The 13,769-nt window shown below is 58.7% G+C and overlaps 1 protein-coding gene across 1 annotated transcript in view; it reads left to right on the forward strand.

The window, feature by feature from the left end:
• RNF31 (ring finger protein 31) overlaps positions 1-10,241 on the forward strand; it is a 28,851-nt gene extending 18,610 nt beyond the window's left edge. The window contains exons 15-21 of the mRNA XM_090130112.1: positions 465-554; positions 2,098-2,212; positions 3,695-3,813; positions 6,272-6,385; positions 8,165-8,222; positions 8,334-8,433; positions 9,978-10,241. Coding sequence (XP_089986238.1) covers positions 465-554; positions 2,098-2,212; positions 3,695-3,813; positions 6,272-6,385; positions 8,165-8,222; positions 8,334-8,433; positions 9,978-10,209 — 828 coding nt within the window. The 3' untranslated portion in view covers positions 10,210-10,241. The remainder of the gene's footprint in view (positions 1-464; positions 555-2,097; positions 2,213-3,694; positions 3,814-6,271; positions 6,386-8,164; positions 8,223-8,333; positions 8,434-9,977) is intronic.
• Positions 10,242-13,769: the final 3,528 nt, after the last annotated feature.

A 13,769-nucleotide genomic window follows, 5' to 3' on the forward strand; every position in this document is an offset into this window, starting at 1 on the left:
GGGCTGGGGCGGCTCTATGGTGTTCCTATGGGACCGAGGGGGCTCTATGGGGGTTCCTATGGGATTGGGGGGGGGCTCTATGTGTCTGAGAGGGCTCTGTGGGGTTCCTATGGGGCTGGGAGGGCTCTATGGGGCCGGGAGGGCTTTATGGGGTTCCTGTGGGTTTGGGAGGACTCTATGGGGTTGTGTAGGGTTGGGAGTGATCTATGGAGCTCTATGGGGTTCCTATGGTTCTGGGAGGGCTCTATGGGGTTGTGTAGGGTTGGAAGTGATCTATGGGGCTCTATGGGGTTCCTATGGGGCCGGGGGACTCTATGGGATTCCTATGGTTCTGGGAGGGCTCTATGGGGTTGTGTAGGGTTGGGAGTGACCTATGGGGCTCTATGCTTTTCTATGGGGCCGGCAGGGCTCTATGGGGCGCCGTGTGGGGCCGGAGGTGCTGACCCCCCCCTCTGCCCCACAAGTGCTCCTTCGGGTTCATCTTCGAGGCGGAGCGCGGCCCGGCCCAGTGCCCCCAGTGCCAGCAGAGCTGCTGCCCGCGCTGCCTGCGGCCCGTGAGCTGGGGGTTGTGGGGTGGTTGTGGGGTGGTATGGGGTGGTTGTGGGGTGGTTGTGGGGTGGTATGGGGTGGTTATGGGGTGTTATGAGGTGGTTATGGGGTGCTATGGGGGGGTTGTGGGGTGTTATGAGGTGGTTATGGGGTGGTGTGGGGGGGTTGTGGGGGGTTATGGGGTGGTGTGGGGGGGTTGTGGGGGGTTATGGGGTGCTGTGGGGGGGTTATGGGGTGTTGGGGGGGGTTGTGGGTTGGTTATGGGGTGCTGGGGGGGGTTATGGGGTGCTGGGGGGGGTTATGGGGTGCTGGGGGGGTTGTGGGGTGCTATGGGGTGGTTGTGGGGTGGTATGGGGTGGTTATGGGGTGTTATGAGGTGGTTAGGGGGTGCTATGGGGGGGTTGTGGGGTGCTATGGGGTGGTTGTGGGGTGGTATGGGGTGGTTATGGGGTGTTATGAGGTGGTTATGGGGTGCTATGGGGGGGTTGTGGGGTGCTATGAGGTGGTTATGGGGTGCTATGGGGGGGTTGTGGGGTGTTACGGGGTGGTTATGGGGTGTTATGGGGGGGTTGTGGGGTGTTATGAGGTGGTTATGGGGTGCTATGGGGGGGTTGTGGGGTGTTACGGGGTGGTTATGGGGTGTTATGGGGGGGTTGTGGGGTGTTACGAGGTGGTTATGGGGGGGTTGTGGGGTGTTACGGGGTGGTTATGGGGTGCTGTGGGTGGTATGGGGTGGTTATGAGGGGGTTGTGGGGTGCTATGGGGGGGTTATGGGGTGCTATGGGGGGGTTGTGGGGTGGTATGGGGTGGTTATGCGGTGCTGGGGGGGGTTATGGGGTGTTATGGGGGCTATAGGGGAGTTGTGGGATGCAATGGGGGGGTTGTGGGGTGTTATGGGGTGGTTATGGGGTGCTGGGGGGGGTTGTGGGGTGGTATGGGGGGGTTGTGGGGTGTTATGGGGTGGTTATGGGGTGCTGGGGGGGGTTGTGGGGTGGTATGGGGGGGTTGTGGGGTGTTATGGGGTGTTATGGGGTGCTGGGGGGGGTTGTGGGGTGCTATGGGGGGGTTGTGGGGTGGTTATGGGGTGGTTATGGGGTGCTACCGTGGGGTTATGGGGTGCTCTGGGGTGCTATGGGGGGATTATGGGGTGCTATGGGGGGGTTATGGGGTGCTGGGGGGTGATCTGGGGGGTTGTAGGGTGCTGTGGGGTGGTTGTGGGGTGCTGGGGGGGCTTTTGGGTGGTTATGGGGTGCTGGGGGGTAGTTATGGGGTGCCTTGATGAGGTTATGGGGTATTACAGGGTGGTTATGGGGTGCTGTGGGGTGGTTGTGGGGGGGTTGTGGGGTGCTATGGGGTGCTATAGGAGAGTTGTGGGGTGCTGTGGGGGGGTTATGGGGTGCTATGGGGCAGTTATGGGCTGGCTATGGGCCAGCTATGGGGTCACTATGGGGTATCTATGGGGTCACTATGAGGCAGCTATGGGGCGCTGTGGGGCGCTATGGGGCGCTATGGGGCGCTATGGGGCGCTGTGGGGCTGTGTCCCGGCAGTGGCACCCTGAGCACGGCTCGCTGTCCTGCGCCGAGTTCGGGCTGTGGCTGCGGGAGCGCGACCCACAGCTGGAGCACGTGGGGCTGGACGCCTTCCTCAGGGATCACGGCATCGGTACCCGGCCTGGGGGCAGCTATGGGGCGCTATGGGGCTGCTGTGGGGTCGCCATGGGGTCCCTGTGGGTCTTTATGGGGCCGCCCTATCTTCCCTATCTGCCTCCCTGTGACCCCAAACCACCCATGTTTCCGCCATGTTCCCCCATACCCCCCCGTGACCCCATATCCCCCCATATCTGTCCCCTATGACCCCATATCCCCCCAGTATCCCCCCATACCCCCCCCCATGACCCCATACCCCCACGTATCCCCCCCTACGACCCCATATCCCCCTCTACGGCCCCATATCCCCCCCATACCCCCTCCTACATCCCCATACCCCCCCCACAACCCCATCTCCCCCCCATGACCCCATATCCCCCCATATCCCTGTCTCTCCCCCCCCATGACCTCATACCCCCCTCATGACCCCATATCCCCCCTATCTCCCCCCCATGACCCCATATCCCCCCATATCTCTGTCTCTCCGCCCCCATGACCCCATATCCCCCCATATCCCCGTCTCTCCCCCCCCATGACCCCATATCCCCCCCATGACCCCATATCCCCCCTATCTTCCCCCCATGACCCCATATCCCCCCATATCCCTGTCTCTCCCCCCCCATGACCCCATATACCCCCTATCTCCCCCTCATGACTCCATATCCCCAAATATTCCCCCTATCTTTCCCCCATGACCCCATATCTCCCCCATGACCCCATATCCCCCCATATCCTTGTCTCTCCCCCCCCATGACCCCATATCCCCCTTATCTCCCCCCCAACGACCCCATACCCCCCCATACCCCCCCCCACGACCCCATACCCCCCCATATCCCCCCCACGACCCCATATCCCCCCCCCTATGACCCCATACCCCTCCATACCCCCCCCTACGACCCCATACCCACGACCCCATACCCCCACATATCCCCCCCCGACCCCATATGCCCCCCCGACCCCATACCCCCCCCACGACCCCATACCCCCCCCCTATGACCCCATACCCCCCCATACCCTCCCCCCACGACCCCATACCCCCCCATACCCCCCCCACAACCCCATACCCCCCCATATCCCCCCCCACGACCCCATACCCCCCCCACGACCCCATACCCCCCCATATCCCCCCCAACGACCCCATACCCCCCCATACCCCCCCCCACGACCCCATACCCCCCCATATCCCCCCCCACGACCCCATATCCCCCCCATGACCCCATACCCCCCTTATCTCCCCCCCACAACCCCATATCCCCCCATATCCCTGTTTCTCCCTCCCCACGACCCCATAACCCCCCCACGATCCCATACCCCCCTATCTCCCCCTCATGACCCCATATCCCCCCATATCCCCGTCTCTCCTCCCCCACGACCCCATATCCCCCCCACAACCCCATATCCCCCCATATCCCCCCCCCACGACCCCATATCCCCCCCCCATGACCCCATAAGCCCCCCCCGACCCCATAACGCTGAGCGCACAACCGCTCCCGCACAGCGTGCCCGCGCTGCTCGCAGTGGTTCGCGCTGGCGCGGGGCGGCTGCCTGCACTTCCAGTGCTCGCAGTGCTCCCACCACTTCTGCGGGGGCTGCGGCGCCGCCTTCCACCCCCGGGAGGTGAGCGCTGGGGGGGCTGGGGGGGCTATGGGGTGGGTATGGGGGGTTATGGGGTTCTATGGGGTGGGTATGGGGTTCTATGGGGGGTATGGGGTGGGTATGGGGTGGTTATGGGGGGTACAGGGTGGGTATGGGGTGGGTATGGGGGGTATGGGGGTTATGGGGGGTACAGGGCGGGTATGGGGTGGGTATGGGGGGTTATGGGGGGCTATGGGGGGTTATGGGGTTCTATGGGGTCGGTATGGGGTGGTTACGAGGGGTTATGCGGGGCTATGGGGTGGGTATGGGGGGTACAGGGTGGGTATGGGGTGGTTATGGGGTTCTATGGGGTCGGTAGGGGGTGGGTATGCGGGATATGGGGTGGGTATGGGGGATATGGGGTGGTTATGGGGGGTTATGGGGTGGGTATGGCGTGGGTATGGGGTGGGTATGGGGGCTTATGGGGTTCTATGGGATCAGTATGGGGTGGTTATGGGGGGTTATGCGGGGCTATGGGGTGGGTATGGGGGGTACAGGGTGGGTATGGGGTGGGTATGGGGGATATGGGGGGTTATGGGGTGGGTATGGGGTGGTTATGGGGGGATATGGGGTGGTTATGGGGGGTTATGGGGAGCTATGGGGTGGATATGGTGTTCTATGGGGTGGGTATGGGGTGGGTATGGGGTTCTATGGGGGGATATGGGGTGGGTATGGGGTGGGTATGGGGTTCTATGGGGTGGGTATGGGGTGGTTACGAGGGGTTATGGGGGGCTATGGGGTGTGTATGGGGTTCTATGGGGTCGGTATGGGGTTCTATGGGGTCGGTATGGGGTGGGTAGGGGGTGGGTATGGGGGATATGGGATGGTTATGGGGGGTATGGGGTGGTTACGGGGGGTTATGGGGGGCTATGGGGTGGGTATGGGGTGGTTATGGGGTGGGTATGGGGGATATGGGGCCGGTATGGGGGGGTTATGGGGTGGGTATGGGGTGGTTATGGGGGGGTATGGGGTGGTTACGAGGGGTTATGGGGGGCTATGGGGTGGGTATGGGGTTCTATGGGGTGGGTATGGGGTGGGTATGGGGGGTATGGGGTGGTTACGAGGGGTTATGGGGTTCTATGGGGTCGGTATGGGGTGGGTATGGGGGGCTATGGGGGGTATGGGGTGGTTATGGGGGGTTATGGGGGGCTATGGGGTGGATATGGGGTTCTATGGGGTGGGTATGGGGTGGTTATGGGGTGGTTATGGGGGGTACAGGGTGGGTATGGGGTGGTTATGGGGTTCTATGGGGGGATATGGGGTGGGTATGGGGTGGATATGGGGTTCTATGGGGTGGCTATGGGGTGGGTATGGGGGGGTATGGGGTGGTTACGAGGGGTTATGGGGTTCTATGGGGTCGGTATGGGGTGGGTATGGGGGGCTATGGGGCGTATGGGGTGGTTACGGGGGGGTTATGGGGGGCTATGGGGTGGGTATGGGGTTCTATGGGGTCGGTATGGCGTGGGTATGGGGTGGGTATGGGATGGGTATGGGGTGGTTAGGGGGGATATGGGGTGGTTATGGGGGGTACGGGGTGGGTATGGGGTGGTTATGGGGGGTTATGGGGGGTTATGGGGTGGGTGTGGGGTGGTTATGGGGGGTACAGGGTGGGTATGGGGTTCTATGGGGTGGGTATGGGGGACTATGGGGGGTACGGGGTGGGTATGGGGGGATATGGGGTTCTATGGGGGTTATGGGGTGGGTATGGGGGGTACGGGGTGGGTATGTGGCAGTTATGGGGTTGTATGGGGTGTATGGGGTGGGTATGGGGTTCTACAGGGGGTAACGGGGTGGGTATGGGGCGGTTATGGGGGTTATGCACTGGGTATGGGGTGGGTATGGGGTTCTATGGGGGGATATGGGGTGGTTTTGGGGGGTATGGGGTGGGTATGGGTCCCTATGGGGTCCCTGTGCGGTCCCTATGGTTCCTATGGGTCTTTATGGGGTCCCTATGGGGTTCCTGTGGGTCCCTATGGGGTTCCTGTGGGTCCCTATGGGTCCCTATGGGGCCCCTATGGGTCCCTGTGGTTTCTAGGGGTCCCTATGGGGTCCCTGTGGTGCTTATGGGTCCCTATGGGGTCCCTGTGGTCCCTATGGGGTCCCTATGGGTCCTTATGGGGTCCCTATGGGTCCCTGTGGTCCCTATGGGTCCCTATGGGTCCCTATGGGTCCCTGTGGTCCCTATGGTTCCTATGGGGTCCCTATGGGTCCCTGTGGTCCCTATGGGTCCCTATGGGTCCCTATGGAGTCCCTATGGGGTCCCTATGGGTCCCTATGGGTCCCTGTGGTCCCTGTGGTCCCTATGGTTCCTATGGGTCCCTATGGGTCCCTGTGGTCCCTGTGGTCCCTATGGGTCCCTGTGGTCCCTATGGGTCCCTATGGGTCCCTGTGGGTCCCTGTGGTTGCCATGGGGCCCCGCTGAGCGCCGTTGCCCCGGCAGCGCTGCCCGCTGCCGCGCTGCCCCCTGCGGCCGTCCCTGCACGCCCACCACCCGCGGCACTGCGCCTTCCATCTGCGCGACTGGGAGCCGCGCCGCCTGCAGCGCCTCCTGCAGGTCGGGGGGAGCGGCGGCGGGGGGGGGGATGGCGCCCCCTGGAGGTTGGGAGGACCAACGGGGGGGATAGAGCGGCTATGGGGGGGTTGGGGACGGATGGGCGCCCCCTGGAGGTTGGGAGGACCAACGGGGGGGGATAGAGTGGCTATGGGGGGGTTAGGAGGGATGGGCGCCCCCTGGAGGTTGGGAGGACCAACGAGGGGGGGGATAGAGCGGCTATGGGGGGGGTTAGGAGGGATGGGCGCCCCCTGGAGGTTGGGAGGACCAACGGGGAGGGATAGAGCGACCATGGGGGGGTTAGGAGGGATGGGCGCCCCCTGGAGGTTGGGAGGACTAATGAGAGGGATAGAGCGGTTGGAGGGGGGGGTTGGGGGGGGTTGGGGTGGGATTGGCGCCCCCTGGAGGTTGGGAGGACCAACAAGGGGGGGATAGAGTGGCTATGGGAGGTTGGGGGGATTGGGGCCCCCTGGAGGTTGGGAGGACTAATGGGAGGAATAGAGCGGTTGTGGGAGGAGGGATAGAGCGGCTGGGGTGGGATGGGCGCCCCCTGGAGGTTGGGAGGACTAATGGGAGGGATAGAGCGGCTGGAGGGGGGGGTTGGGGTGGGATTGGCGCCCCCTGGAAGTTGGGAGGACCAACGGGGGGGGATAGAGCGGCTATGGGGGTGTCAGGAGGGATGGGCGCCCCCTGGAGGTTGGGAAAACTAATGGGAGGGATAGAGCGGCTATGGGGGGAGGGATAGAGCGGCTGGGGTGGGATGGGCGCCCCCTGGAGGTTGGGAGGACCAACGGTAGGGATAGAGCATCTATAGGGAACGGGATTGGCGCCCCCTGGAGGTTGGGAGGACCAACGAGGGGGGGGATAGAGCGGCCATGGGGGGGTTGGGGAGAGATGGGCGCCCCCTGGAGGTTGGGAGGACCAACGAGGGGGTAGAGCGGCCATGGGGGGGTTAGGAGGGATGGGCGCCCCCTGGAGGTTGGAGGACTAACGGGAGGGATAGAGCGGCTATGGGGGGAGGGATAGAGCGGCTGGGGTGGGATGGGCGCCCCCTGGAGGTTGGGAGGACTAATGGGAGGGAAAGAGCGGCTATGGGGGGGTTAGGAGGGATGGGCGCCCCCTGGAGGTTGGGAGGACCAACGAGGGTGGGGATAGAGCGGCCGGGGGGGGGTTAGGAGGGATTGGCACCCCCTGGAGGTTGGGAGGAATAATGGGAGGGATAGAGCGGCCGGGGGGAGGGGGGAGGGGGGGGGATTGGGGCCCCCTGGAGGTTGGGAGGACTGGGGTTCCCTATAGGCTGGGAGGACTGGGGTCCCCTGTAGGTTGGGAGGACCAATAGGGGGGAATGGAGTGGCTCTATGGGGTGTTGGCGCCCCCCGTGGGTTTGGAGGACTTCCTGGAGGACCAACATGAGGAGATAGAGCGGCTCTATGGGGTGAGGGTGGGGGAGAGGCACCCCCTATGGGTTGGAGGACTTCCTGGAGGACCAACATGTGGAGATAGAGTGGCTCTATGGGGTGAGGGTGGGGGGGAGGCGCCCCCTATGGGTTGGAGGACTTCCTGGAGGACTTGGGAGGATAGAGTGGCTCCTAGGGTGGGGGGGGGGGGGGATGAGTACAGCGCCCCCTTGCGGTGGGAGGTGAGCCTGGAGGACCAATGGGACCCGTAAGGATAGAGCGGCTGTGGGAGGAGCGGTTCTGGCGCCCCCTGCGGGTTGGGAGGACCTCTCGGAGGACCAATGGAGCTCGCCTGCGATTGGTCACTCGTTGGCTCCTCCCCCAGGTGGGCGGAGTCCCGTATGACACCCAACCCCCATCTGGAGCCCAACCCCCACCCGGAGGTGAGCCTTGACCCCCCCCCCCTCCTGACTTTTAACCGCTGACCTTTTGACCTTTGAACCCTCCGTGTGACCCCACGCTGTGACCTGTTTCCCCCCTCCCCCTCCTTCCAGGTGGCTGCTGGCTGCAGGAGCTGAAGGAGACCCCCGGGGCCCCCCCACGTGATGCTGCCTGTGGGAGACCCACAGCTGTGGGGCAGGCTGGGCTGTGCCGGTATGGGCTTATGGGGGGGGGCACTTTGGGGTCTCTATGGGGGCACTTAGGGGTCCATATGAGTCTCTATGGGGCCTTACGGGGCACTTTGGGGTCTCTATGGGTCCCTATGGGGCACTGTAGGGTCCCGATGGGGCACTTGGAGGTCACTGTAGGGTTCTATGGGGCACTTTGGGGTCTCTATGGGGCACTGTGGGGTCTCTGTGGGTCCCTATGGGGCACTGTGGGGTCCCTGTGGGTCCCTATGGGGCAGTTCGAGGCACTTTGGGGTCTCTATGGGGCACTTTGGGGTCTCTATGGGTCCCTATGGGGCAGTTGGAGGCACTTTGGGGTCTCTATGGGGCACTTTGGGGTCTCTATGGGTCCCTATGGGGCAGTTGGAGGCACTTTGGGGTCTCTATGGGGCACTTTGGGGTCTCTATGGGTCCCTATGGGGCGTTTAGAGGTCACTCTGGGGTTCTATGGGGCACTTTGGGGTCTCTATGGGGGCACTTAGGGGTCCCTATGAGTCTCTATGGGGTCTCTATGGGGCACTTTGGGGTCTCTATGGGGCCCTATGGGGCACTGTGGGGTCTCTATGGGGCCCTATGGGGCACTGTGGGGTCCCTGTGGGTCCCTATGGGGCAGTTGGAGGCACTGTGGGGTTCTATGGGGCACTTAGGGGTCCCTGTGGGTCTCTATGGGGCCCTACGGGGCACTTTGGGGTCCCTATGGGGCACTTGGAGGTCACTGTAGGGTGTCTATGGGGCCCTGTGAGGCACTGTGGGGTTCTATGGGGCACTTAGGGGTCCCTATGAGTCTCTATGGGGCCCTACGGGGCACTGTGGGATCCCTATGGGGCACTTGGAGGTCACTGTAGGGTTCTATGGGGCACTTTGGGGTCTCTGTGGGTCCCTATGGGGCACTGTGGGATTCCTATGGGTCCCTATGGGGCACTGTGGGGTCCCTGTGGGTCCCTATGGGGCAGTTGGAGGCACTGTGGGGTTCTATGGGGCACTGTGGGGTCTCTATGGGGCACTTAGAGGTCACTGTAGGGTTCTTTGGGGTCTCTATGGGGCCCTATGGGGCACTTTGGGGTCTCTGTGGGTCCCTATGGGGCACCGTGGGGTCTCAGTGGGTCCCTATGGGGCACTTGGAGGCCACTGTAGGGTGTCTATGGGGCCCTGTGAGGCACTATGGGGTCTCTATGGGGCATTTTGGGGTCACTGTAGGGCTCTATGGGTCCCTATGGGGCAACTTTGGGGTCTCCATGCGATTCTGTGAGTCTCTGTGGCTCCCTATGGGATCTGTATGGTCCTTATGGGGTCTGAGTGGCTCCCTATGGGGTCTCTGTGGTCCTTATGGGGTCTCTATGCTCCCTATGGGGTCTCTATGCTCCCTATGGGGTCTCTATGCTCCCTATGGGGTCTCAATGGCTCCCTATGGGGTCTCTGTTTCCCTATGGAGCGCCGCCACGTCTCTATGGTCCCCACAACCCCCAACCTCCCACCTGACTCCTTTATCCCCCCCACTTCCGCTTTCTGGCTCCGCCCCTTCCGCTTCAGCGCTCACTACGCCGAATACCTGGTGCGGCTGATCAACGAGCGCGGTTTGGACCCGGCGACGCTGTACGGAGCGGCCGAACTTCGAGCGGCGGCTGAGCGCCACCTGCCGGCCGGGAGGCCGCCGCAAGGCGACAACGAAAACGACGCGGAGTACGCACTGCGCCTGCGCGAACTCCTAGCGCGGGAAGCGCCCGTGGAGCCCCGCCCATCGCGTCCAAGCCCCGCCCCTTAAAAAAAAACTCGCTTTTTAATAAAGTGCGCATGCGCCTTGAGTCACGTGTGTGCGTTGCGCGCTCCGATTGGGTGTCGCTGCGGCGGCGCGCGACGGGATTGGGTGAGAGGGGCGGTGGGCGGGGCTTGAGGGGATAAAAGGCGCGGCGCGGGGCGCGTGTGGGGAGAGCGCGGCGTCGGCGGAGCGGAGCGCGGGAGGAGCGGCTGGTCGCTAATTAACGGCTGGTTGCTAATTAACGGCTGGTTGCTAATTAACGGCTGCTTAGCGGCTAATTAGCGGCTAACTTGAGGTCGTTGAGGGGGTGAGAGGGCGGAAAGCGGAAGGGGCGGGCGGAAATCGGGCGCTTTTGGGGTGAATTCGAAGCGTTTTGGGGCCGGAGGAGTTTTTGGGGTGAATTCGGGGGGTTTTGGGCAAAAGCTGAAGGAGAAGCGGGGGGGATTTGCGACATTTTGGGGCTTTTCGGGCAAAATTCGGGGCGTTTCGGGACCTTTTTGAAGCGTTTTGGGGCCGCTGGACGTTTTGAGGTAAATTCGAGGGATTTGGGGCAAATTTGAGTTTTTTGGGGCGAATTTCGGCGTCCTGAGGGGCAGAGCGGGAAAATCTGAGGCGTTCGGGGCCGTTTGAGGCATTTTGGGGTCAAATCGATGGGATTTGGGGGCTGTTTGGGGGGCTTCGAGTTTTGGGGTGAAATCGCCGGTTTTTGGGACATTTTGTGTCAAAATTGCAATTTCTGTTGTAATTACTTAAATTCGCTCCATTTCGGGTCAATTTGAGCCATTTTGGGCTCCATTTTGTCCCATTTTGGGTCCGTTTGGGGGGCTTTAAGTTTTGGGTTAAAATCTCCGTTTTTTGGGTCGTTTTGGTAAAAGTTATAATTTTTGTCAGTAATTACTCGAGTTCGCTCAATTTTTGGTCTATTTTGGCCATTTTTGCATCGAATTTTTCCCATTTTTGAAGTGTTTTGGGGGCTTTAAGTTTTGGGTTAAAGTCGTCGTTTTTGGGGTCATTTCGGTGAAAATTATATTTTTTGTCAATAATTGCTCAAGTTTGCTCAATTTTGGGTCCATTTCCACGATTTTTGTGTCGAATTTGTCCCGTTTTGGGTCATTTTGGGGTCCGTTTCATTTTGGGTCAAAATCTCCATTTTTTGGGTCATTTTGTATCAAAATCGCCATTTTTGTTGCAATTCCCCAAATCTGCTCCATTTTGGGTCCATTTCAGCCATTTTTGGCTCCATTTTGTCCCATTTTGGGTCTGTTTTGGGGGCTTTAAGTTTTGGGTTAAAATCACCCTTTTTTGGGTCATTTTGTGTCAAAATTACGATTTTTGTTGTAATTGCAGGAATTTGCTCCATTTTGGGTCAATTTCAGCCATTTTTGGCTCCAATTTGTCCCATTTTGGGTCTGTTTTGGGGGCTTTAAATTTTGGGTTAAAATCGCCGTTTTTTGGGTCATTTTGTGTCAAAATCGCCATTTTTGTTCCCTTTCCCCAAATCTGCTCCATTTTGGGTCCATTTCAGCCATTTTTGGCTCCAATTTGTCCCATTTTGGGTCCATTTTGGGACCTTTAAATTTTGGGTTAAAATCTCCATTTTTTGGGTCATTTTGGTGGAAACCCGGCAATTTTGGGTCCAAAAGCCCCAAATTTGGGTCTAAAATCCCAGGTTTGGGTGAAAAAGTCCCGATTTTGGGTCAAAAAGCCCCAGTTTTGGGTCAAAAAGCCCCAGGTTTGGGTCAAAAAGCTCCAATTTTGGGTCAAAAAACCCCAATTTTGGGTCAAAAAGCTCCAATTTTGGGTCAAAAAGCCCCATTTTGTGGTCAAAAATCCCAGGTTTGGGTCAAAAAGGCCCAATTTTGGGTCTCCAGAGCCCCATTTTTGGGTCAAAAAAACCCAGTTTTGGGTCTAAACTCGGCAGTTTGGGGTCAAAAAGCCCCGATTTTGGGTCAAAAAGCCCCAATTTTGGGTCAAAAAACCCCGATTTTGGGTGAAAACCCAGCAGTTTTGGGTCAAAAAGCCCCAGTTTTGGGTTAAAAAAGCCCCGTTTGGGGTCTGCAAAGCCCCAATTTTGGGTCGAAAAACCCCGATTTTGGGTCAAAATCCGGCAGTTTTGGGGTCAGAAAATTCCAGTTTTGGGTTAAAATCCAGCAGTTTTGGGTCAAAAAGCCCCATTTTGGGTCAAAAAGCCCCATTTTGGGGTCAAAATCCCCATTTTTGGGTCAAAAAGCCCCACTTTGGGTTCGGAAGGCCCGATTTTGGGGGAAAAAACGGCATTTTGGGGTTGAAAATCGGCGGGTTTGGGTTAAAAAGTGCCGGTTTTGGGGTCTGGAAATCCCATTTTTGGGTTGAAAACCGGCAGTTTTGGGGCAAGAAATCCCAATTTTGGGTTGAGAAATCCCATTTTTGGGTCAAAAACTCCCAATTTCGGGGCAAGAAATCCCATTTTTGGGTCTGGAAGAGGTCCAGAAATCCCAATTTTAGGTCAAGAAATCCCATTTTTGGGTTAACGAATCCCATTTTTTGGTCCCCAAATCCCATTTTTGGGTCAAAAACTCCCATTTTTGGGTCTTGAAATCCCATTTTTTGGTCCCAATTCCCATTTTTGGGTCAAAAATTCCCATTTTGGGGTCCAAAAGTCCCACTTTTGAGTCTCAAATTCCCATTTTTGGGTCAAGAAATCCCATTTTTTGGTCCCCAAATCCCATTTTTGGGTCCAAAAGTCCCATTTTTGGGTCAAAAATTCCCATTTTTGTGTCTCAAAATCCCATTTTGGGGTCAAAAAGTCCCATTTTTGAGACTAAAAATCCCAATTTTGGGTCCAAAAGTCCCAATTTTGGGTCAAGAAATCCCATTTTCGGATTCCAGAGGAGGCCCACCAGCCCCATTCTTGAGTCCCCAAATCCCATTTTTGGGTCCCCAAATCCCAATTTTGGGTCCCCAAATCCCAATTTTGGGTCCAAAAGTCCCAATTTTGGGTCCCCAAATCCCAATTTTGGGTCCAAAACTCCCAATTTTGGGTCAAGAAATCCCATTTTCAGATTCCAGAAGAGGCCCACCAGCCCCATTTTTGAGTCCCCAAATCCCAATTTTGAGTCCCCAAATCCCACTTTTGGGTGCAGAAACCCCACTTTTGGGTCCCCAAATCCCACTTTGGGGTCTCACCCCCCACTTTTGGGTGGAAAAGCCCCGATTTTGGGAGAAAAGCTCCCATTTTTGGGTCTAGAAATCCCATTTTTTTCATCCCCAAATCCCATTTTTGGGTCTCAAAATCCCAATTTTGGGTCCAAAACTCCCAATTTTAGGTCAAGAAATCCCATTTTTGGGTCAAGAAATCCCATTTTTTGGTCCCCAAATCCCATTTTTGGGTCCAAAAGTCCCAATTTTGGGTCAAGAAATCCCATTTTTGGATTTCGGAAGGGGCCCACCAGCCCCATTTTTGGGTCCAAAAGTCCCATTTTTGGGTCAAGAAATCTCATTTTTTGGTCCCCAAATCCCATTTTTGGGTCTCAAATTCCCATTTTTGGCTCCAGAAATCCCAATTTTGGGTTCAAAACTCCCAATTT

Source organism: Phasianus colchicus, chromosome 39 (assembly GCF_987193195.1).
Source record: "Phasianus colchicus chromosome 39, bPhaCol1.hap1.1, whole genome shotgun sequence".
NCBI classification, from domain to species: domain Eukaryota; kingdom Metazoa; phylum Chordata; class Aves; order Galliformes; family Phasianidae; genus Phasianus; species Phasianus colchicus.